General features: G+C 37.9%; 1 protein-coding gene across 1 annotated transcript; it reads right to left on the reverse strand.

Annotated features, from left to right (window-relative positions):
* Positions 1 to 3,168: 3,168 nt before the first annotated feature.
* Positions 3,169 to 19,831, reverse strand: LOC104612069 (uncharacterized). The gene is made up of 6 exons (XM_010279387.2): positions 19,272 to 19,831; positions 18,253 to 18,656; positions 17,348 to 18,147; positions 17,175 to 17,264; positions 3,884 to 4,708; positions 3,169 to 3,746 (listed from the first exon to the last, which is right to left on the reverse strand). Exons 2-6 carry the CDS (start codon positions 18,359 to 18,361, stop codon positions 3,603 to 3,605), a joined length of 1,968 nt encoding a protein of 655 aa, XP_010277689.2. The 5' UTR covers positions 18,362 to 18,656; positions 19,272 to 19,831; the 3' UTR covers positions 3,169 to 3,602.
* Between the last annotated feature and the right edge of the window lie 7,064 nt (positions 19,832 to 26,895).

Consider the following 26,895-nt stretch of genomic DNA (forward strand, 5'->3'; position numbering starts at 1 on the left):
TGTAAATGCCCATACCGCAAAGGCCACATTCTAGATTCATTATTTTCTTTGACAATAAGAGCATGACTCTCTACACTAGAGATTTCATGAGGAAACAACTTATTTTTGGTCATACAAACATCAGCTATTATCTAACCCAATTTTTTATCTCTAATCACACATGGACCATCATCAAATGAGAGAGAATAACCACTATCCATCAGTTGTCCAACACTTAACAAATTATGTGACAAGCTAGGAATAAAATAGACATCAGAGAGAATTTAATTTTACCGTGACCGTTGTTAATTGCCACAGTACCTTTGCCTTCAACTTGTATCTACTTGTTGTCTCCAATTCTCACCTTCAACTTGTATGGCTCATCAAGTTCCTTGATTTGAGCAACCGCTATCCAAACACCAAATGTCAGTAGGCCATGAACAACTTCACCTCCTCTTCCTCTTCTTTCTCTACATAGTTTGCTTGTTTTTCCCTTTTCCAGCATTCAGCTTTTATATGCCTATATCTTTTGCAGTAGTGACATTGAACACCACTCTTGTTGCCTTTTTGCTTGTCATCGAACGGCCTATGTTCACCTTGCTCACCATTTCGTCCTCTACCTCTACCACGGTGTCCTCTTCCACGTCCTCTGCCCGCTGCATCTTTTGGCTCATCCTTATGGTTAAAGGACTCCCCCTTCGCATGAAATGCTTTCTCTTCACATTTTTCAACTGATTTGTTCAGTCTGGCTTCATGAGCTTGCAAAGAACCCATTAGTTCATCAGAAGAGAAATTAGACAAATCTTTTGACTCCTCCTCAATGGCAACAACTACATCAGAAACTTCTTCTCCATAGGATTTCATTTGATTAACAATGGCAAATACTCTAAAAAGGAAAACTTGTACTGATTCCCCACTTTTCATATTCAAGGTTTCAAAATCACGACGAAGGGATTGAAGTTTCATCGTGATTCGAGGAGCCTTGAAACGCCAACTGCAATGTCGTCCAAGCTTCTTTCGCTGTTGTTGTTGCTGCAATTTTGGAGAAAATTGACTCATGAACTGCTTGTTGGATGAAGAATAATGATTTAGAGTCCTTCTTCTTGTTCTCTTTCAGCCTGGCCTCTTCATCCGGATCAGGATAGCCATTTTCCACCAAGTCCCACGGATCTTGAGACCTGAACATAGTCTTCATCTTGATGCTCCAGAGTTCGTAGCATTCCCCTTTGAAGACAGGAATTTCTGGTTGAGAAATGCTCACCACATTGCCATTGGTTGCCATGACTTTTACACCCAGTTGTAAAAGAACCTGGCTCTGATACCACAAATTGTTGGAGATCGAAGTAAAAAAACAAGTAGAAACAGAACAAACTTATTTGCTGAACTTTGTAGTTAACTACTACATTTTATTTCTGAACTGAATGTGCCTATATATAGGCTTATAAATAAAAGCTAAATTGCTAAAATTTCTCAACAAATAGATTTTATTGGCACTACATCAGACCTAAATTAAACAATCAGAAAATAAAGAAGAAAATATCTCAACAAAAACCTAGCTATCAAAGAGTCACAGAGAATAAAGAGTCTCTGATCTCTTCTCTCTCTCAAATCCACAGCTCAAACTACCAACTACATGAAACCGGAAGTTGCAAGTTGAACGACAATTCTCGATCAGGTTCACGGCAACGGAGGAAGTTGCAGTGGAGCGGAAGTTACAACACCGTCTCTGCTTTATCTCAGCAGGAAGACGGTGCTTTATCTCATTCCAGCAGTTGCAACTTGCAAGTTGAACGACAATTCCTGATCAGGTACACGACGGCGGAGGAAGTTGCTTTATCTCACTCCTCTCTCTCAACTTCTCTCAATGTGAGTTGCAGGCGAGTATCCAATACCGGCCAAGGCATCTATCAAACCAGATTGAGAAACCATCATGTTTCTGTTACAGTTGCTGCTGCAACTGAAGAAGGGGTCGTTTTTGAATTGCCTGGAATATAGTTGTTTTTAAACTTATATCAGTTCAAAAGATGGTCTGTTAAGCAGTTGGCTAGTCTGTCAGTCCAGTTGTAATGGTTGTAATGCCAACCATATTAACCGCACTAATTAGAAGCTCGAGTTAGTTTTTTGGTGGATCAATCTTCTCCCTCTTTTTCTCTCTTCCCTTCTCTTCTCCCCTTTCCTCTCTTCCGTTCTCTCTTTCATTTCCTTTCCCCTGCAACTTGTTGCAACCAAGCTGTAACGGGGAAACCGAATATAGGTCGATGGCGACTGAAGGAAGATAGACAAGTTGTAGAGTTTCTGGGAAGTCTCTGCCATGGTGGCTCGGTCTGACGAGTTCTGGGGTGAGAGTGAGAGACACCATGCGCTTTTATAAGCTCAAAACCACAGACGCAGAGGCCGTGAGAGAAGGAGATGAGTGAGAAAGGTACTGTAACTCATTAAAGCAGCGCTCCTCTGTTTTCGTTTGAAGGGGGGTCATCGCCTCCGCCGCTGCAATGAACACAGCATATTGCCTTCTCACTTTCTCGCTCTCTTTCAATACCGACTTCATGGACCTGAAACTGATCGCTTTCTCGTCATTGCCACAACTGAAATCAAACCAAACGGATTCTGTTGCTTTCTTGTCATTGCCGCATTAATTCTCCGTATCAGGCTGTATATGGTAAGTTTACTCTCGTTATTAGCTTGGCGTTCATCAGATTCACCATCAACTCGACGGTGCTCATTGTTGCCATTGTTATCAAAGGGGTTTTTAAGTGCAAAAATGATAGAGATATAAGTGCTGAGATCGCCTAAGAGCCACTGAGTTCAGCATTTCTCTGTTTTTTTCTGTTTTTTTAATTTAAAAAAGAATAAAGAGTAAATTAGTTTTTTTGTCTTTCTGTTAGCATACACTAATGACAAGAGAAAAATTAATCAATTGTCAAAAATGTGTTGGTCAATTTTCAAACAATAAAGATGCACTTGATCAATAAACCTAGTTTAAGAAATTTACCCTATTATAAACAATCTAATTCTGATTACAGACTCGCAGTGGTAGGAAAGTAAGAAACCATTGCCGGTTGCCCGTCAAGGGTCTGCAAGGCGCAACTACGACGAACCATCGTTGCAGTGTGGAAAATGGAAATAAAAGCCATTTCTTTCTATTGCCTTGTTATTTGTGAGAAATTAGATGTTTCCCAAGAGCCAACCTTAACTAAAAGAACTTTTGCTTCTTTTTCATCAAATTGAGCGAAACACATAAAGCTTTTTACCTTGAATTGGACCCTCAGAAAAACAAAAAAGGAAAAAAAAAAGATTTCCCAAACTGTGCAATTCCTTCGTACATTGCAGACCAAAATAACCTTTTAGCCACCGGTTCCCCATGAAAACTTCATAGAACCTTTAGTTACGGCAGGCACAGCATGTCAGATGAGTCTTTCCTGTAAAACTGAAGCACCCGTAACTTATTGCACTTTCACTTTGGGAAAATAACAAGGGTAGAGAACTCCTACCCACAACCTTCTATCTCTTCTTTGATATCCATTCAGCTTCTTGGCTTCCCATCTCAACAACCAAAAACGGTAATGGAAAAAGAAAAAGGAAATAGAAGTACCCTTTTTCCAGAGTACAAAAAGACTGGTAATTTAAGCTTCAGATTCGGAGTCAGACGAGCTCAATCCAGAAGCAGCACCACTAAAACTGCCCACATGTGACTCAAGTGGCAAAGGGACCTTTGTTTGCTGCTGAGCACCTTGGCACAGTCTGGAGGATGGCCTCACTTTCATATACTGCAGAAACCATAAAAAAATAATGAATTAAAAACATGCAAGATGAGCAAGAGTAATTATGCAATAATGCACGTATTGCCTACAGAGAATTAGGAATTTTCACTTGGTTTATATGTATCTAAATAGGTGCCTATTACCTCTCTGTAGAAAGCACTAATCTCCTCTTCTGTAAGACCTTCCTCCTCCCCTGCATTTTCATCCCACCCAAGTGAACGAAGGAATGCAGCCTCTTCCTCATCTGGATAAACAAATGCATCAGCTGTTGAGCGTTTCTCTCCATTGTTAGAAAATCTTTGGGACTCCTCGGAGACATCACCATTGCTGACAAGATCACCCCCATTCTCAGTTGACCAGTCCAGGCCAGAGGGTTCTGATGAAGGGGCATCACTACTCTGAGGGCTAACTGGAGCAGTAGGAACCACTTCTGTAGGTTCACTTGACTTCTCTAAGAGAGATGATGATGCAGTAGGGCTGGGATCTGGGACAGCTGAAGCAAGGTTTCCTGAAGTTTTCTTCCTCATGAGATTGAAGAAATCATTACGACTTTGGACTTGAGATGTGGTGGGTCTCTTCTCCACAGCAGATCCATGGGTAAGAGATGAAGCAACAGACTTGCGCTCATTGGGAAGCTTTGAGTTGTTTGGGCTCCTCATAGGAGGAGCATATGCAGCTAATGGAGCAAGGACGAGTGAGTTATTCACCACTTTGCTAGCGTTTGTTGGACTCAATCCATCCTTGGCAGAAGGCGAGATACCATTCTTCTCCCTTGGAGCTTTCAGGACAAGAAGTTTCCCACCATGAGATGTCTTAGGAACATCAGATCTCACAGGTCCGCCACGTAAAGAGTGGTTGACAAGGTGAGATGATGGAAGTTGCTGCTGTTGAGAAGTCTTAGCAGAAATACCCATCTCCCCAGTTCTGACCACTGCCTTAGGTTTGGCTTTTTCAGAAGAATTCAGAGCCTGAAAAGAAAGGCATATAATAAGTCGTAGAAGATTAAATCTAACATGCAACAAGCACAATTAGTTTCAACCATCATGATAATGTACAACCAAACAGAAAAGATAAACCATCAAGATTCACCTGCATATCAAGAATCATCAATATTGCAGCCAAGCAGTGGTTATCAAGAGCATTAGCTTAAACTGCAAGCCTCAACATGAGTAAAAATCTATACAGCTACACAATCTGGTACCAATGCAGCCATGCAGTGTTTGTTGGCAAAACAACTGCCAAGTCATCCAAAAGATTGTCTGTCTACTACAAGGCTCTTAATACAAATCTATAACCTAAAGTTGATATGATATACCAAATTAGAACTTGTCTATCAGCCAGTTAACTACCCCACACCTTTCTGACACATTGACAAATTAATGCAATTCATCATGCCCAAAATAAAACAAACTATTCACCTTAGCACCTAAATAGGCATTCTTCAAACATCTTACAGCATACACAGTGTAAAGTTGGCAAGGCCACACTGTACAACCAAATAGATCATTACTTTGGTAATCTTACAGCATACAGTGTAAAGTTGGTAAGGCCACAATGTACAACCAGCAGATCATTATGTAAGTAAAGAACTTAAATCTTCAAACAAATTACAGATTATAGACAGTGACCAAGAAAGTGAACCATTTGATATATTAGTTACTAGATCATGAAATAATCAACAATGCAAGACTGCCAGAACAAGGGCAAAGCTCATACACAGATCAGTTTGGTTTGGTTTCACTTAATTGTGCCAACCAAACCAACACTACTGGGTTGACAATTGAGCTAAACTAAAACAACTGACAGACACCTAGAAGCAATTGTGATATTTGTTTTGCTTTTAGTTGGTTTAATTAGTTAACCAAACAGAAATGTTCCTTTGCATTTGTTACCCTTTAATAACTTCTATAGGGACAAGCTAGACAAGAGTTCAGTTCCGGTGCAACTCTGACCATCGTTGATTGAAATTTGAGAGGGACCAACCACTGGTCTCTTTGAGAACTTCTACACTTAAAAAATTTCAGTACTCAGTTAACTTTTTTTATTTTTTGTCTTTTTGAGTTTTGTGGGAAAAGGCACAAATAGGAAATTGGAAGAGAGAAGAGGACAGAGGAGGATAGCAGTCTAGGAGAGACTAGCTGTCAGCTGAAAAAGTGAAAAGTGAAAAGTGAAGTAACGAAAGAATAAATAAAGCAAACAAATAAACACACACACACACACAAGAGGTTAGGGCCGGTTTAGCTTCAGCTTGTTTAGAAAGTCATAACCTGCAACCCAACCGACTAGCAAGGTTCTACGATTAATGAAACCAAAACCAACTGACTTAATTGAAAACTGACCAAAAAGCCAGTTAGTTTGGTTTTTACCATTTGGTGAACAGCCCCAGGAAAAACATAACTTAATAAATAAATTCCCCTCAAAGGACCTTAACCTCAAAAGTATCTCATGTGCTATCTGCATATTTAACGAGCATAAAAAATGTTTGCCTCATAACAAAGCTGACTACAACCTAATCAATTATCTAGACTCCCAAGTAGAAGTAACTATAACATGTACACCATTTCGTACAATAGCTGTCAAGGCAATGCCTAGGCAACCCCCGGGCAATAAGGCGACCATGGAGGGTCGCCTCACCCAAATGCCTACATATTTATATGTAAGACACCACATAATATTTTTATATTTTATTTATGATATTAATAGTAGTACGATAGAATTTATTAGAGCAAATTATTCATATTGTGGGTTTATAGTATTAATATTATTATTCTTATTCCAGTTTCTTTTTTATCATTTTCTTATTTGTTTGGATTCAATCAACACAAGTCAATGACAAAGTCTTGAACCCTTTTTTGATGAATAGGTGGTATCGACCCTTATATTTTGTATCTTGAACCCTTTAAGACTATAAAACCTGAACTGATAAGAAACAACTTGAAGATTTTATCCAATTGACATGTAAGAAAAATCAATAGGACTTCTTCATCTTCTTCCTAGGACCAAATAAGGACTCGGCCTTCTTTTTATGAATAGGTGGTATCAGCCCTTATTTCATTCCTTTCTTATCTTCCTCATCATAAATATGTTGATTTCCTGTCTTTCGATATGGAGTTTATACTTATTTCATGAAGATTATGATAATTAAAAGTTAAAGATAACTGGTTATTACTATGAAACCTAGGGAACTACCTTAAAATTTATATTTTATTCTTAAAAATCATCGCTTAGGCAACACCTAGGCGACTAGGCACTCCCCTGTCACCTAGCTTTGTCGTGGCACCTTGAAAACTATGTTCACTACAAACTATTTTAGATTATTTTACATTCACACTTTGAGCCCATCATTCCTGTCTATTTGAAATCGTAGTAATTGATTAGGATCCTGCCCAATAGGCCAGACCCTGAATGATTTTAGTACCTAATTAAGGGGTAAAGCCCAGCCTGACCTGCATCCCAGGCCTGATAGCTAAAGCCAGGTTTCCAGCCTTAAAACAATCTTAAATATTATAAATAATAATTTTTATAATTAATATTTTATTATATAACAAATGTAATATGCTATGATTAATACCACACAAAATATTGTAGATATTAGATAATATGCATTTATTTTTTGAATATGTAATATGTATTTACACACATGTAGATTTTTTTATGATAAATGAGTAAAACTTTTATTAATCCAACAGATAAATAAGAGGTACAGGCAACCAAAGGAAAGGCACGAGATACGACCTTGCCTTTATGATCAAAGAATCACAGTTTCAAAAGAAACATGAATTATAAGGAAGCCCAAAATAATGAATCCTGAGAAACCCCCTGTTTAACAAGTGAGTCAGCCATCGAGTTTGCTGATATGCACACCCACTGAACTCTTACTGTCATATTCCTTGTTAGCCATTTGACTTGTTTAAGGAGGTCTCTATAGCCCCATACCACAGAAACCAGATTCAGCAACCATCCAACAACCACCTGAGAGTCCCCTTCAATAAGCAGATGTTCTATCCCTAGCTGGTTTGTAAGCTGGATTCATTGTACAACAACTAACAATTCAGCCCTTGTAGAGTCTCCCAAACTCACTGGATCTGAATATACAGAGATGATGCTACTGTCTTTATTTCTCAGAACTCCTATGTCCGATGATCCAGGGTTACCCTGGCTACTCCCATCAAAGTTCGGCTTAATAAAATCCTCCCCAGGTGGCATCCACTCTACCATAAATTCGTCCTTCCTAGTAGAAACATTAGCCACTGCTAACCAACTCCTCCAAAGATCATCAAAGGAGTAGGTATCAATAAGGTTTAATGCTTTCAGCCACTGAATTGCCCTTGTCAGAGCACTATCTTTAACTTCCAAAAAGCTACTTTCCTTTTCTGAGACAGAAGGGAAGGTAAATGTATTAAAAAGAAAAAGGAGAAGAGAGGAATGTACAACCAAAGGCTCATCCAGAGAACCAAACACACGAAAGCTACTAGAAAGGCCCACATCTGAGTTCACTAACACCAAGTGCAGCTAAAGACGGGTCAAGAGAAAGAAAAGCAAAAGAAATTAATAAACCCCACCAAAAACAAAACAAGGATGTGTGTGTGTGCATATTCCTTTCCAGACCTGGACACAAAACCTAGGCCCAAGCCCAATGATTTAAAAGGCGCGCCTAGGCACACAGGCGAGGCGCATTTTGGGGTATGTGCTTTGCCCAGGCCCTAGGCGCACCCCTTTCAAAAGGCTCACACCTAGTGCACCTGATGTGCCTTGCGCCTCAGCCCAGGCGTGCACCTTTTTAAAATTTTGCGCTTTTTGCTTTGTTTTTGGTCTAACAGGTGGGTCGGGGCTCCACTCCGGTTTGATCACTCACTGAAGCTCTGAGAAACCCTATTTGCTAATGTTGTTCATTCATTCATTGCAATAAAATATCTTCTTAAAAGGCAATGAAAGTTACAAAATCATTATTTTTTATGTGAGAAATAAGAATTTCGGACCCTAACATAGACTTGTTCGGGCTTGCCTTGAGGTGTGTGGTACAAAGGGGACTCATAGAATCAAGAATGCAATATGTTTAAAGTCACATTAGCTACTTGAAGCAATGCAATTAAGGAAAAAAAATAGATTGTGGGTTTACATGCTTGAAAATGATTTATATATTTGCTTTTGTCACATTTAAGTTTATATTTTTTTATTAACATTATGTTTAATATTTTTTGCATTTTTTTTATTTTTGGCTTTTTTGAATTTTCTCACTTTTTTTATTTTTTAGCTTTTTTTTGAATTTTGCGCCTTACTTAAAAAGGTGCGCACCTCGCCTTGCGCCTCATGCACAAATTGGCCCTTGCGCTTTTTTTGCACCTTGTGCTTTTAAAACACTGCCCAAGCCAAGAACCTTGCAAGCAAGGTCGGGCCAAGCTAGAAATGTTCACCCCTGGTGCATATGATTTTCTTTGAACGTATATAACATTTCCATGTGTACCAAACGAACAATATGCATATCCATATGGCTTTCTTTGAACATATATAACATTCCAAGTGTACCAAAACAGATAATACCTACTTCAAAAAATAACTTATTTTTTGAGACAATACAAAAATGCATTGATGAACAAAACAATGGTAAGCTACAATAATAGAACGTTAAGAGAAAATAGGACAAAACAACAAACTGGATTGAATAAAGTGGATACATCATCATTTAAACCTAAAAAACGGAGAGAGAGAGAGAGAGAAGAAAAAAATCATCCGAGAGAGAGAAAGAAGAGGTGGTAAGAAATCATCTGAGAAGAGAAAACAAAAATAACCCAACAACCAATTTTCAACAGAAACCACAAAAACCTGGAAAGCCCCCTCCCCCAAAAAAAAGACAACACAAAATGTACATTTGAGCACAAACAGGGTAATGGTAAACCCTTAGCACAAACCAGCAAAAAACATCTTATACACAACTGGTGAGTCCAAAAAGGAAATGCCGAGCAAAGCCTGGCTTAAAACAAGGAATTCATTTCAGCAGGGGTGCATCGGTACTTTAAACCATGTGCAATTTATTTTTTTAGTTTTTTTTTCAAATTTTCATTTTTATAGATATTTTATATTATTTCATAAATAAAACAAAGGGATTTCTGAAAACACCTTTAAACAGGTGTATCGGAACCCTCACAATACGATACGATACGCCAGATATGAGGCATATCGAATCGATACTTTGAACCTTGATAATAAGAAATTGTAATCAAATTGCTGTTTTCTCATCATCAAGAAGACCACCTATAGCAGTTAAATGGAAGAACCCGGCATCAGGATTAATCAAATTGAACTTTGATGGATGCAGTCTGGCAACCCAGAACAATCTGGAATTTGGGGTGTGTTTAGAGATGAGAGAATGTGATAGCACTGTTCTCTGGACTTGCAGGCTACGGAGATCCAACTAGAGGAGAATCGTCGGCAGTCCTACAAGGGGCAAGGAGGGCTAAATCTATGAACTGGTTTATGAGATGCAGAACAAACAAAATCACAAGATGCACCCAAATGAAACCCTGTAAGTTAAAAATAGTGATTGATCAGAAAGTTACAATTAACTATCATAAAAAAAAAAAGATAACAATTAATTAGTGAGGTCCATGCATAGATTTTTTTAGGAAGCCATCTCGGCATGAGCTTCTTTATTATACTATGTTACAATATAAGTGTTACAAGAAAGCAAATACAAGTCTTTGTATTTTTATATTTTTCCTAAGTGACGTAAACTAGAGGGGTGAACAATCTTCCTTTTTGTTATAAATCTCACATATTGATGAAAAAATTAGGTGTCACTTCAGGTGGCAATAATTCCATTGCCCAAAGCAATCATACTTTTTTATTGGTAGGCAGCATTCTGATAAGAAAGTCACATCAGCATTACTACAGGAAAGAAAATGAACATGTACCTAAAGCTAGGTAGAAAGATTTTTACATTTGAACAAGAAACAGAAATTGGAAAAAAAAAATGGAACCAGGCTACTGGATACCCTTTAAAATAGTTTCCTAAGATTTATGATAAATCCCTTTGCTAGCCAAGGATGAACCACGATAGAGAGGAATTTTGAAATACAAATGGGAAACCAAAGTCTAATAACTTGGAATCATATCTTCAAAGAGATTCAGGTCCATAATAAGGTAAACAATTTAAAATTCAAGAACCATGTATACAACCCTACAATATAGTTAATTATGAATTAGATATCAAATTCAAGGTTAATTCATCAAAAATAGCAACAAGCCAGGTGAAGCACAACAGATTTCAAACAAGGCATACCCCACAAAATGAGCCTTGTCTGTGAGTAGAGATGCTCATTCCCACAAATTTCTGGTTTCTGGCATAGGTTTTGTGTCCAGGTATAGCCGAAGCCTGCATCAGGCCCAAAAACTTGCAAGCCTGGATATATAGGCCATATATGCCATGCATATCATATTAACTCCACTAGTATGAACTTGTCTTACAGTCCCGGTCCCAGGCCTGGATAAAGGAGGGTGTGTGAGGTTGGCAGCTGGCACTAAAACTTTTGCAAACTCTCATGACAATCCTGATTTGTCTTCCCGTGCTCATACTAGGATGGTCCATGTAAGTGACCCACCATGGCAATGCCCAGTTGTGCTTTAAATAGAACAGATTGGTGAAACGGGATTCATGTAGCCAACCCCATATACTTGGGCTAAGGCATGAATGATGATGATAATAGCCCAACGTGAGACCATGGAAGGCCAAGGTCGGGCTATGCCCCTGTATAATAGGTATTAAAGATGCATTTAGCTTTGTGGAAAATAAGGTTGTTTCTCCCTTTGAGGCAGAACAAGGAAATAAGTAAAATTGTAGTCATTTTTGGAGAAGTTCCCTCGAGGCAAGCCCAAACATGGACTTGTTTGGGGGGGAGCGTGGCACAAAGGCAGCTCATAGAATCAGGAATGTAATATGTTTTACATTACATTAGCTACTTGAAGTAATGCAATTGAGCGAAAAAAGAGATTAGAGGTTTTACATGCTTGAAAATGTTTTATATGTTTGATTTTGTTTTTAAATTCTCATTTGAATATGATTTACATCTTATTTTTATGTATTTTAATTTTAGATAATAGGTTTTTTAAAACATTTATTTTAAAACTTAAGTTTATATTTTTTATTAATATTATGTTTAATATTTTTTATTTTTTTGAATTTTTTGGTTTTTTTAATTTTCTGACTTTTTTTTAATTTTTTAGCATTTTTTGTATTTTTGCGCCTTGCTTCAAAAAGGTGTGCACTTCGCCTTGCGGCTTGCACCTCAGATGCAAATTGACCTCTGTGCCTTGTGCTTTTAAAACACTGGGGCTGATTAGTTTGGCAGCCCTGCCTGAGTGTTGTACTATTTCCCTCTCCTTATTAAACTTTTGCTTTAGCTTCCTCAGACAAAAATAAAAATAAAACAAAACAAACGATGTCATTTTTAAAAGGCATGCACCTGGTGGCTGGTGCATCTAAGGACATGCTTGCGCTAAAGAAAGCAATTTATGCATGCTCTCCTTGTAAGTTTCATAGTTAGAAACTCTTTATGTTCTAATGTGCTTCATACATTTGTAATGATCTATTAACATCTAACATCACACCAGCAACTTTAAGTGATGCAACTCGGAACAAACAAACACATCAAGAGTTTCATAGGCTTGATGAAACTTTAGCTTTCCGTGATTTTGAAATTAAGGAGGTTTTGGTCAGTTGGTTTGGGGTTTGCTTGTATAAAACATTGGGGTTAATGTTTGTTTGAGTCTCTGATCCAAGTTTTCCTGATTATAATATTTTCCCTCGATTTATTTTTTATTTTATAATCAAAAAATACCTCCATATCATGACCTCAATTTTACCATTATATAGAATTAAAGTACCTTAATTTTCTCCCATAATTTGGAAATTCATATTGCCAGCAAAAAGATTAATATAGACTACTGATCAAAAGAAGAAGATTAATAAATATAGATTAAATGAATATAAGCATTGACATCTTCTAGTTAATTGCACTACTGCAGATAAGATGATAGCTGTCTGATCTCTAACAAGATTGAGTCAAACAGCAGCCATTTTTTCACTCACCTCCATGGTCAGCAGCCATAGAGAACTGAGAAGATATAGTCCACCCGAGCCAAGCATCCATTGCAAATACAGAAAAGGTGGCTACCCCCATTTTCGGTTGATTTGAATGTTGGTTCAAGTCACATTCAAGGTGGCTACTCTCAGACTTGAATGTGGGTTGGCCTGAGCTAACAGTTTACACTGCTTTGGGCTCGGGCTTCAGGTTGGGCCCAATGAAATTTTAACAAAATTCCAACCCTAACCCGCAAAAGTTGCACCCCTAAAAGAAATGGAAATTGAGAGGTTGGTCATTGAAGGTGACTTGAAAACAGTTGTGGGTTGGCTGAAAATGAAGGAAAGGGTAAATTGGCAATTAAGAAATGAGTTCAGACGCTTCAAATGGCTGTATAAAGACATGGTGATAACAGTATGGCTGATGGTTTAACTAAGCAAAGGATTCATAGACTATGCTTTGAGCTTATTTGTAATACTTGGGATGGTTTAGCTCCCTTGGTCTTGTTTCTTGTCACAACTTCTTGTTGTGTCTCTCAATTTCTAATTTAACGAATTAATCTTTGTGTTGCTGATCCAAAAAAAAAAAAAAAAAACTTGATCTTAGAAGAGCTATAGTGTTCATCCATAAATATCCATTTAAAAACTTGTTTTAAATTATGAACGGAATTTGAATTTCTACTTGCAATTTTGCGGATTGGAGATGACTAGAAGTCTTAAAGGTGCTAACTCCATCCAGGGTAAGGCTGCAAATGAATTGAATTGAATCGATATAGGTAGATCCAAATTTGATTCATTTATATTCAAATTCAAATCAAATCTTATCAATCGGATTTATGTCAAATTCAAATCGAATATGGATTGTGAAAACTTACAGGTGTTGTAAATGGTCTTCGATGCATGTAACCAAACCATGTTAGTCTATTTTTTCTCATTTTATCACCTATTGGAGCTGTTCTTAGGATCCTCTGAATGACTTCATTTCTGATCCTATCCTTTCTTGTTTTTCCATTCAACCATCTCAGCATACGCATATCAGCCACACTCATTTTGTAGACATGCTTTTTCTTGACTGCCTAAGAGTCCATTCAGTGCAGCATAGTTGGCTAGCCTTACAACTGTTTTATAGAATTTTCCTTTTAATCTATGTGGTATTTTCCTGTCACATAGAACTCCGGATGCACCATTCCATTTTGCCCATTCTCTGATCCTATGGATGACATCCTCCTAAATTTCTCATTTATCATGAACATACCTAGTTAATTCATCTATAATTAGCACAAATAAATTAGGGCTGACTGGCTAAGTGCTAAAGATCCATTATAATCCGATTCAGTTCAATTTAAATACATATACCCATACATACTTGCACTAACCAGTGATCACCCTTTAATAGGATCCAATTCAAATTCAAACTCAGACAATCGGTACTGTTTGCAGCCCTAATCCTCCAATAGCCATTGCTTGGTGTAGTGGTAAAGTCTTGTGCTGACAAGTATAAATGTGGGTTCAAGTCTGAGAGTAGCCAGTTAGCCACATTGTGCTAAAGGTCCGAGGTCAAAGCCTAAAGAACCTAATGGTTCTCATTCCATTAGGTGCTAACTCTTAACTTTGTCCTACAACAGTTTATTCATCTGTTTAACCTTACTTGCTCTTTGTTACTAATGCCAGATTTGTTTTTCTTTCACCTCAGTAGTCTTACTTCTTTCTCCACTGCTAATGGACCATCCTAGTTCTCTTAATTTATTCTCTAACAGTTTAATTATATTTTTATCAGTCTATTATCCCCTCAGTATTCCCCCTTTGTTTTCTATGTTCCATACTTGCTAAGGTCACGCCTAGGTGACACCTAGGCAACAAGACGTCCGTAATGTCACCTTGCCTAATCAACAAGAAGATTTGCACATGGTTTTATGAAATACTTATATATTCTTAATTGATCAAAATAAAATACTTATATATTCTTAAATTTTTTAGATTATGATATAGACATTATAAAACTAAAATATTATTTTGTATGTTTATATACAAGTTTCTTTTTTATCATTTTCTTATTTGTTAGGATTTAATGAACACACACATTGTTATGATGTCTTGAACCCTCAAAGATTTCAAAAGCTGAACCAGTAAAATTTTCTTCCTTATATTGTTTTCCTATAAAAAATAGTGGTTCAGGCCATATATTTTCTGAATTTTCTTCTCTTTATTTTTTCTTCTCATGCATGTGTTGATTTTCTATATAAGTTTATACTTTTCTTGAAAATTATGGATGATTATTAAAGAAACATGGTTGCTAGTTGCAATAGAACCTAGGGAATTACCCTAGGATATATTATTTTTACTTGAAAATAACCACTGGCCTAGTCAACCAGATGATAAGGCACCCCCTGTTGCCTAGCCTCACCTTGGCGCCTTGAAAACTGTCATATTCCTAGGTTTCTGCAGTTTCTTAGAAAAGTAGAGATCACATCCTTATTGTTTAAAACTCCATAACCTTGCCAAACCTCCAACCAGTCATTCCCAATTGTTCACCCAAACCGCGGGTTATAGAACCTATATTATTTTTTCACCCACCAGACATGTTTCTTTTTGTTTTTATGTTTTTTAGATTCTCCTTGATTCTGCACAATCCTACTGGTCGTTAAACTAAGAACCCATTTGGGAGGGTTGAAGCTTCAATTAAGCTGCTTTGGAGAAGCCACTAAAAGAGGCTTCAGCGGAAATCCCTATTTCTAGCTGAAAGACAACTATTTTGGACTTTCTGGGGTTCTTATCAAACATAGTTTATGGGCTGTCCAGGTGGGGCTCACCTCATAAAGCCAGAAGCCACTACCTGAAAGCCTTCCCAAATAAGCACTAAACAAGCTAAGACCTTGTATCATACTTCCAAGCAATGTTTTAAAACGCAGAGGCGTAACGTGAGGCATTCTACTACCTAGAGGCATGAGGCATAGTTCAGAAGGCAAGAGGCATAAGCCTCCCGAACACAAGGAGGCGTAAGCCTCCTTAAGAGGAGGGGGGTTAGGAGGAAGGAGGAGAAGGGGAGGAGGATGAAGAGGAAGGGGAATCTCATTTTTTTCTTTTTTTTTAATAAAAGTCTTTTATATTAAGAAGATTAAAGATGCATAACATTAATTGAAAGAGGGGCATTCATCAAAAATAAAATAAAACATTAATTGAAAGGGGCAGGGGGAAAACCACTTTCTTTCCCATTATCTTTTCTTCCTTTCCCTTTCCCTTTTCTTCTCTTTCTTTTTCTTTCCCTTCCCTTTCTTTTCCTTTCCTTTTTTTCTTTTTTCTTTTTTTCCGTCTCTTTATATAAGATGTGCATGAGGTGCATGAGGCATACGCCTCAGAGGTGTCAGCGCCATGGCATATCACATATGCCTCAGGGCATTTTGGGAGCGTCTTGCCTAGAGGTACGCCTCCCATGCCTTTTAAAACACTGCTTCCAAGTTAATAAAATCATCCAGCCACAAATATTGGTTTTTGTTTTGGGGGGAGGGGTTCTGCTATTGTCCAGTCCACTAAAGAATCACAAAATTGTGCCTCATGTTACTAAAACCCAACAAAGAACTCCAATTTCCCAATTGAGGTTTTACATTCTTTAGTAGAAAGATTTTAGTCATCAATGGAAATGTGAGAGGAGAGATTGGGATGTAGAGTTTAGTTAAAAGTAATTAATAATAACTAGGATATACAGAGCAATTATCAAAAAAAACTAGGATATACAGAGTCTTTCCAAATAGAGATGCAAGCATATTTTGGATCTTCAATGGACACAATGATGGGGATAACCAAGTCTGAGACACAGAGGTGTTTACTCTTCTTTCTCAAAGCAAGGTTTCCAAGTAATCTCAATAGAATTCCTTGGCCATTTAAGGGGTGTTTTTTTTTATAAATCATTGAAGGGGTGTTCTAGAAATGCTATAATCATATATAAATAAAAGATTGGGATGGGATCAGAGAACTACCTCAAAAAAGCTTCTGAAACTTTGGCCATCATATCAATACAAATTGGGTGGGTTGAGGGGTGAATTCAATTATGGATTGGTTGGTTAGATTGGGTGTGGGAAGATTTCCCACAATAGTAAAGATCAATACCTAACTAGTTTTTTTTTTTTGTTGAAGGGTCAAGTTGAATGATCATAGTCTTCTTTATACACCACCACAATTTTTTTGGTCTTTCCAGGAAAAAAAGCCTAATTCCAATCATTGCTTTCCTCAAATAACTGAAGGCTCACTTTTTATAACTAAAATAGCATTCATTGAAACTGAAAAAAGAGAAAGCTCTTACAAAACAGACATCTTAAAATGAAATGATCTTACAAAACTTAAAGACAAGTGGCATCTCTTACCGAAGTTTTAGGCATCGAAGGTGTCATTGGTATTAACTGCCTAGATTGTTTGATAGCCAATTCCTCAAGCCTTTGAGTTTCAACCGATAACTACAAGCAAACAACAAAGGATACTAAAGCCAACAGAACAACTAAAATAAAGACATTAGCAACAGAAGGAGAAATGCAGTTACCTGGGGAGATATGCGAGTCCGTGAAGGAGCTTGAGCCAATGTTTCAGCCATATTAAGACCAGTAGATGAGTTTGGTGCCCCAGAGGTTGAACTAGCTGGAGTAGCTTGTTGAACAGATGATGGACCAATGCTATTGTTCCCAATTATCACAGGCACCTCTGCCAATGCTGAAGTCCAGCCATCGCCCCCAATAACAGCTGAACTACCTATTGGCAAGCTCTGAACTGATGAGCTCAGGCCAGGTGATGATACTCTTCCTATATCCAGTGCTCCTTGTTTCTCTTCTGCTCCAAGTGAGGGGAAGTCCCTTTCAAATGCAGCTTTTTGGATGCTGCTAACAATGCTTCCTCCAACAAGCAAGCCATTGCCATTGTTGTGATTGTTGTTGCCATTGTTTGTATCAGCTGCTACTCTTCTCGACCATCCCTCACCTCGTTTGCCCGATATCATTGACTGTGAACGCCTTAATGTATCCTTCTCAACCCTACTTGTCAGAATGCTTGCCAAAGGATCAGAATAATCACGATCCCTGTGATCCCCCAGTATAGACTTCTCTTTATCACGATAGTCAAGGGTATCCTTTTCCCAGTCCCTATCACGGTGACTCCTAGTAAAACTACTGTAAGACCGCGAATAGGTGGATGTCTCCTTATCATGCATCATAGAACCATTACTGCTTGAACTCCTACGGAAGTAAGCTGAAGAGGTCCTATCCAAAAAGGCAGAAGATCGAGGTGTATCATAATCACCAGTGCTCATAGTCAATCTGTTTCTTGTGGTAAGTGCAACAGCATGATCATCTACAAAAGGGAAAAAACACCATAAAAATTGTTGAATATGAAGCATCTTATAAAGATCATGGAAGCTGGAAGAGCATAACAAAATGGCATAGAAATTAAAAATACCTGAGTGTGTGGAAGATGATGCAAAATGGTGGGTTGTATTGCCACCCCCAGTTATGCTTCCTGTACCTTTCAACCATTCTGGAACTAATGTGGGTTCACCTTTTGCCATTACGGGTATTAAACATGATCAGAGACAAAAGTAGCAATATATGTTCCAATGTGCTTAACCCTTGCCGTTTATCCTCTTGACTCCATCCAATGTTTATCAGTAAAATTGTTATCTGTACAGAACTAATCGAGTCTAACCCTAGTCTTTAGTTTCTCAAACTATAGCTCTTCCTTCACATACGAACCCAATATAACTAAACACTGCTTCAGTCAATCAATTGAAAAACGAAAAAAAAAAGTTTGAACGCTTCAGTCCTGCTAATGCACTCACAGATGAAAAATGAATCCACCAGCTCCTGTACAATATGGAAAAACAATCTCCAATAAGACAAACGACCTATGAACCCAAATACAACCGGGGTTCCTTTCCGCTCTCTGTACACTACAGGATCAGCAAAGCCCAAATCAAAAAAAATGCAATTTTTTGCGCCTTTAAGCCACTAAGGAAAGCCAGAGGAAGGAAAAACAACGATGGACAGAATACTACATAGAAGACGAATAAGAGGAGCAACAAGAAAGGCTTCTCTACGCCTCCATCTTCAAGAAGAGATGGATTTGCAGTCGGCCAAAACACACTCAGATGACCCCCATCACTACACCGACCCGAAATCAATATGCCGAAAGCAACCTACCCCTTCGCAAATAATGAAGGAAACGCAATGCCTCTGGAATAAGAATTCGAACCCATTACAGCAAACGCAGGGAAACACCAAACCCTAGAATTAGAGAAACCCTAGACACCAATACAATGACGAGGAGACCCAAACCATCCAAAAACAAGGAAACCCTCGAATGAAAGTGCCTATGACTAGGGTTTGCAGTTCGCAGAGGATAGAAAGCCAGGAATTAGAACAAATATCCGAGGAAAAAGCAAGTGCAGAAACAGAGATGAGGAACGAGAACTAACTAACCCTTGCGTCTTAAAGATTGACGGAAAACACGAGGCCAGGTCGTTTCTGCGCCGGCAATCCCAACCACATGATCCAACCTGAGAAACCCTAACCGTTCGATCAACCGCCGGCTGTATTCCAATGCTAAGTGGTCGTTTGAAGGAATCCAAATGCGAGAAAGAGAACACGAAGAGTTTGGGGGACGGAAGGAGAGTGTATGGAATCGCTTTTGATGGGAATTGAAGTCCGAGAGGGACAAAGAGTCTTTTCGGTCTTATGAGCGATTTGAGCGAAAAACAGAGAGGGAATGGAGAGAGAAGAAAGCACACGCTTCGGTCGCCGCCGTGAAGGGAAATAGTGAGGGATAGAGGGTTTTATCTGAGTCCGAGAGAGAAGAGAAGGATTTTTTTTTTTTTTTTTGTGTTGTTTTGGGTTGCTGAAACAAAACGTATGAAGAAGAGCCTCTCTTTGCTACAACTGAGAAAACCTATTTTTTATGAAATTTTCTTTCCTTGTTTCTTGCCTTCAAAATTCCCCATGCTCAACGAACTTGCCTCTTTTGTGGTTGGTTTTGCTAGACACTATATGAAAACAGAAGCCACAAATACTCAATGGTAGACAGATATTTGGGTCTAGAGGTCTGTTCTCACTCTTAGGTCAAACTCTGCCTACACTGGGCAGAAGGAGCCTGGTAACTGCTAAGCATGAGTGAGAAACTACTCTTGATATGAGCTTCAAAATAAACAGAAACCCCATATGAAAAACCCAAAAGGCCAAACATGTGTGTGTATATATATGAGCTTCAAAATAAACTTTTAAGTGAAACTACTCTTGATAACCTCTCAAAAGGTGGCCATCAATTAGGTTTTTTTTTCAAACCGAACCGGTGGTACTGGTTTTCGGAAAACTGATAATCAAAGTCGAACTGAAGTCGATCAATTCGGTTAACCACCAGTTCAGTTCATCAATTTTTCAATTTTCATAGTATTATATATAATAAATATAAAATATTATACTATATTATAAAAAGACTAAAATACATATAAAATATTATATTATAAATAATAAATAATGTATATATTTATAATATATATTACATATATATATTCATTTATAATATATCGATAATATAAAATGTATATAATATACATAAATATAATATATATGTATATCAGTCAGTTCGGTTAATCGATACCTTCGATTTTTCCAAAATACTGAACTGATCGACTTCGTTAGCCAGAATTTTCAGTTCAATTTCATCTGCCCGTTTTGGTTTTTTGGTTTTTCTTGTTCACCCCTACTATATATCAATGCTTAAACCCTCCTAAATGGACTATGGCTCAAAGGCAGACCTTATGGGGATTTTAGGGCTTGTTTGATTCATGTGAATAGGGGCCTAGATTCTAATGCATTTTTTGGCTTTATGGTCATTGCTTCATGGATGCAACTTCTTTATTAAATGAATGTGTTTATTTCTTGTTATTACAATTGAAAATTAAGTCAAAATGATGGTATTAGTCTTCTAATTATAGATTTTGACTTGTAATTCATTTTTATAAATAATTTTTGTGAATATTATATTTGTAGAGTGGTATACTTATTTTTCAAGGTGCAAAGGGCTTGATGTATTAGGAGACTTCACAAATGCAAATTATGTTCCATATATTAATGGCATAGAAAACACTTTCCCTTGGAATAGTTGGTTAAAACTTTACATAGGTAGTTCTTGGAAGGCTATATAAACAAGTTTCATATCAATTAATTCATGGTTCCATACTTTTTTTAAACTAGCCATATTAACTAAATGGTGTATTTGGTTCCTTTCCCAAACATTTCTTTCAAACCAAACACAACCTAAAGTTTTCAATTAAATATTGGCATATAGAGAATTCAATAATGTTTGACACACTTTTTAATTACTTAGGGAAAAGCTATTTCTAGATATTAGAAGTAGTTTGATGACACCATTTTATCTAACCTCCGAACCCCAAAATCCCATTGATTCATCCCCCCACCCATCTCCCCACTTTTAAACAAAGTTACACATGTAATTACAACTCGTTCCAACACCTTATGAATACAAAATTTATAGGGTTCGACTATAGTGCTGGAAAGACATGATACTAGAAAAACTTACAACCAATCAACTAACACCATAAAAGTAGGAATCAATCAGGTGGGTTTTACCAAAATCCATAAGAGATTGTAATTGCTCAAAGCCTTTCTAGTATCATGTCTTCCCAGCATCATAGATTTTCCCAAAAGTTTATCATATTTTAAATTTTATTTAAAATAATGAAAAATACATAAAATAAACTACTCCAAAAATGCAATGTTTGAAGAAGATCAAACAAACAAATTTGTAACAAGACACAATATTATTGAACAAAGTTCCAATAGAAAGACAAATACAAACAAATGTTAAACAGGGATTATAAGAGACAATGGATATCTGTAGTGAGAATGGGCCGAATGGGCTTTAGTGTTCTTTATTTCTTTTAAGTAATATTTAAAAGTTATGTTTCTTAATTATGGGCCTTATGGGCCTTCTTTTATTTTCTTTAATTATTTCTTTAGTGCTAGCTGCCCAATAAGGGCATCTAAGTAATTGTACTCAAACTTAGAATTATTAATAAAAGTGATGAAAGGGGGCTAGAGAGAGGTTCGAATTCTTCTTTTTCTCTCTTCCCTTCTTTTATTCTTCCACAACCTATTGCTGAAACTTCTTTCTCTTTCTCTTTTTTCATCTTTTCTTGCATTATCTGAACTATTGTAAGTGTAATTTTCAACTTAGTATCATAGCGAGTTCTCACTTTCGACTTTTTTCTCCTTTATTTTCCCATACACAGTGTGTATGGAGAACTGACCAGTTAATCAACCAGCTACTTCTACAACCCAATTACGAAAGTTTTTGGAGAGCTTTGTGGAGGTTTTTCATCCTTAGTTGAAGCCCAGGGCTAGTTCTTGGAGATTTTTCACGACAACCCTAAATATCTAGAGAAAACTTGTTAGAAGTCGTAAAGACAATTTGAACTAGGTGCTTAGGGATTAGAAGTAAGCCTTTTGATTTCTACTTGGGCGGTTTTGGTTGGATTGAATTCTATAACCTCTAGAAGGGGCAATTGAAGTTTCTCTCTTTCTCCCCATCCCATAGGACCCTGTGAAACACTAATTTTGGGGGGTTGAAAGGTTGTTCTTTGCTTATAACAATAAATCTAGCCTAGTAAAGCCCTAATTTGATTTTTGTTTGCATCCATTTACTCAATGGAGCAAACTGGAGGAGAGACCAAATATTCCATAGATTCTAGGTTTGGACATGGGGAGTCAATGGAGAACTAGTGGAGGGGGCCTTGCATTATAGGGGCTCGCTCATAAACTATTAGGCTCGAGCTCGATTCGAATTAGAGACTTGAGCTTGAGCTCAAGCTCGACTCAAATCAAAAGCTCGGAAGTTCAAGATCAGCTACCTTTGGTTGTAGGTCTCTCAAGCAGCCGAGGTCTCCCTCAGCTGCTAAAGTGTCGAGCCGAGGTGTCGAACTAAGGTCTCCCTTAGTTGAAAAGGTGCTGAGTTGAGGTCTCCCTCAGTTGTCGAGGTGTTGAGCCGAGATCTCCCTCAGTGACCAAGGTGCCAAGCCGAGGTCTCCCTCAGTGGCCGAGGTGTCGTCTAGCTCAAGTTGAATTCGAATTAGAGACTTGACCTTGAGCTCAAAAGTTCGAGCTTGGCTCAACTCGAACTTGACTACCTTTGATTATAGGTCATCTAGCAGTCCAGATGCCGAGCTGAGGTCTCCCTCAGTTGGACAGAGAGTGGCATTCTTGTAATTTATAAGGAGAGAGAGAGAGAGATAGAGAGATGGCATTCTTGTAGGGGACCCTGTGTTGCAGGGGCTCACTTATAAACTATTAGGTTTGAGCTCGATTCGAATTAGAGACTTGAGCTTGAGCTCGAGCTCAGCTCAAATCAAAAGCTTGAAAGTTAGAGCTCAGCTACCTTTGATTGTAGGTCTCTTATGCAACCGAGGTTCTGGGCCGAGGTCTCCCTCAACTGCTGAAGTGTTGAGATGAGGTTTCCCTAGCAGGCAAGGTGTCGAGCTAAGGTCCCCCTTAGTTGACAAGGTGTCGAGCTGAGGTCTCCCTCAATTGTCAAAGTGCTGAGTTGAAATCTCCCTTTGTGACCGAAGTGCTGAGCCGAGGTCTCCCTTAGTGGTCGAGGTGTCGTCTAGCTCAAGCTCGATTCAAATTAGAGACTTGAGCTTGACTCGAACTTGATTACCTTTGATTGCAAGTCCCCTAGCAGCTAAGATGCCGAGCTGAGGTCTCCCTCAGTTGGAGAGAGAGTGGCATTCTTATAATTTATAAGGAGAGAGAGAGAGAGAGAGCATGAGAGAGAGAGCATGACATTCTTGTAATTTGTTAGAAAAAGAGAGAGAGTTGGTAGGAGAGAGTGACATTCACGTAATTTGAAAGAAAAAAAGGCAAAATTGAGAGAGTTGGTAGAGAGTGGCATTCTTGTAATTTTTATGAAAAAAAGGTAAAAAATATTGTTATATTCCATTTCCCTCATCCTCAGGCCTTCTTACGTACACATTTCAGCTTAATATATTTATATAGATCTCTTTGGGGTTGTAACTAATGTGAAGCTAGATTTGACCATTTATTCAACTTGGTTTCAATCTATTAAGATGCATGTGTAATAGTGGAAAATAGGGTTATATTACCAGGAGCAAGAAGAAACCAGAGGAGAAGGATCATACCTATGAAAGGTGGGTGTAGGAAAACTACACAGTGGTGGGTTGGTTAGTGAATTCTATGCAACCACACATTAGTTAGCATTGTTTATGGATGGAAACTGCAAAAGAAGTGAGGGATAGTGTCATAGAGACCTATTCCTAAAAGGTTAATTTTGTTTGGGCCTACAAATTGAAACATGATGTGAATAATCTTAGACAAGGGGAGAAGCCCATAACAGTCTACTTCTTTATGCTGAAATCTCTTTGGTAAGAGATTGATCTGATGGAGAGTGTTGTTTAGAGTTGCATAAAAGATGTAAAAACATATAGGAGGTTGGTGGAGATAAATCGGGTCTTTGAGTTCCTCATCAGACTCAATTCGGAGTATGATATTGTGAGTCAGATGTTTTAACAAAGGATGAGGTGACTTTGTCTCAGGAATATGCTATGGTGAGCAATAAGGAGAGCAAAAGACACATTCAATTTGTTGAGCCATAGGTTGATCACTATGCTAATGTTGGGATGAAGCTGAAGGTTAGCACTAGGAAAAAAGATATTATTTGTGAATATTGCAATAAGCCTAAACACACAAAAGACACTTTTTGGAAGCTGCATCCAGAGATCGTTCTAGAATGATTCAAGAAAGAAAATAATGGAAAAAGGGTTGAAATTTGAAATGTGAAAATGTAAATGTAGCCACCTCTTCACAAGGTGCTCCCTTAGGTATTCGTGCCACTATACATCATGCTTCTATCTCAGGTTCAAATAAAACCCCTTGAATAATTGATTTTGGTGCTTCTGACCATATGACTAGTGTTTCATAAGTATTCACCCCTTACCAACTTCTTTCTAGCCAGGATAAGATATCCCTTGTTGATGGCTCCCTAGCCCCTATTACGAGAAAAGGAGACATTAAGACCTTTGATGCCATGACCTTATCATTTATTCTTCATATACCTAAACATAATATCAATTTGCTTTTAGTTAGTAATTCGACTAAATCCCTGCGACATTCTTTCCTTCATATTGTGTTTTTCAGGACATGGAATCTCAAAAGGTGATTGGAAGTGGCTATGAGGCAAATGAGATCTATCTATTAGACGTGTCTGAGCAGAGCCAAGTACAACTTAAGAGAATTGCATTTGTTTTAGAGTCCACTAGTTGTTTTATGTTATGTCATAGTCGTTTTACGTCATTTGTCCTTTTCTTCTTTGAGTCAGATGTTTCTAGAGTTATTAAAAGGAATTAGTCTATTGAGTCTTCATTGTGAGTCGTGTGAGCTCTCAAAGCTTTGCAAGAACACTTATCCTTTAAGTAATAAAAGATCAATTATTCCTTTTAATATTAGTTACTCTGATGTGTAGGGGCCTTACCATTTACCATGTATGCGTGGGTATAAATATTCCATCATGTTTATTGATGATTTTTCACGATATACTTGGATTTACCTTATGTGCTCTCGAGCGAAAGTGCCTAAACTTGTGCAACAGTTCCATGAACACATACTCAATTTAATACCCGCATCAAAATATTCTAGTCATACAATGCTAAGGAATATTTTGAGAAGGACCTTACCTCATATCTTGAGAAGTTTGGGGCTATTCATTAGAGTTCTTGTGCCCGCACGCCACAGCAAAATGGAGTAGCGGAGAGGAAAAATAGACACATTGTGGAACTTGCAAGGAGCATTCTTTTTTCTACCCATGTTCCTATGAAGTTTTGGGGTGATGCAGTTTTAACAGCTACCTACCTTATTAACCGCATGCCTTCTCGAGTCTTGGGCTTAAAATCTTCTTTTGGAGTCCTCTTTCCTAATGTTGTAATTTTCTCTATTCCTTTAAGGGTCTTTGTTGCACTTGTTATATCCACATTCCCATTTCCAAAAGACACAAGTTTGACCCCAAGACTCAGAAGTGTATCTTCCTTAGTTATGCCTCCACACAGAAAGGGTACTGTTGTTTTGATCCCATTAGTGGCACTAGGTTTGTTTACATGGATGTCACCTTTGCAGAGTCAATTCCTTTTTATAGCCATATTTCTGAGGGGGATCTTCTCCTTTTAGGTCTTCCACTCCTACTCCTCCCCCTCATCCGACTAGTCCTCTACTTGTTTCCACTCATCCTACTCTCCAAAGGTGGTACCAGCGGCAAAGGCTAAGGCAAACACAGGTTGATCCCACACCTCCAATTGAGTCTCAGGCACTCCCAATTACTAAAGAGAGGACATGTCCATCATCTCCTTCACCAACACCCTCATTTCCAAACCTTAACCTACTCATGGCTTTGAGAAAATGTACAACTCATTATATTTCCAAACACCTTTCCTACAGCTTATTGTCCCCATCCTACTATGTCTTTCTAGCCTCCATTTCTTCTCAATCCATCTCAAAGTTTGTTTCAAAAGCCTTAGCCACTCTAGAATGGAAGGATGCTATGAGTACTGAATTAGGAGTCTTTCATAAAAATAATACCTGGGATATTGTTGACTTGCTAGCTAGGAAGAAACTTATTAGGTGCAAGTGGGTTTTCACTATCAAGTATCGTGCAGATGGGTCAATTGAGATGTATAAGGCTCAACTTGTGTGCCAAGGGTATCTGGGATAGATTACATTTAGACATTTTCTCCAGTTGCTAAGATGACTTCAACGAGAGCTCTTTTATCCTTAGCAGTGAGCTATGATTAGCCATTGTATCAATTTGATGTTAAGAATATATTCCTAAGTGGTGATCTCATTGAAGAGGAATACATGTCCTTTCCTCCTGGTATATATGGCAAGGAAATGTAGGGTAAGGTGTGTAGATTGAAGAAATCGTTTTATTGCCTGAAACAATCTCCATGTGCTTGGTTTGATAGGTTTAGGAAAACTCTTATTCAGTTCGGCTATACTCAAACTCAATTAGATCATACCCGTTGTA

Source organism: Nelumbo nucifera, chromosome 1 (assembly GCF_055504915.1).
Source record: "Nelumbo nucifera cultivar China Antique chromosome 1, China Antique-T2T, whole genome shotgun sequence".
Taxonomy (NCBI): Eukaryota; Viridiplantae; Streptophyta; class Magnoliopsida; order Proteales; family Nelumbonaceae; genus Nelumbo; species Nelumbo nucifera.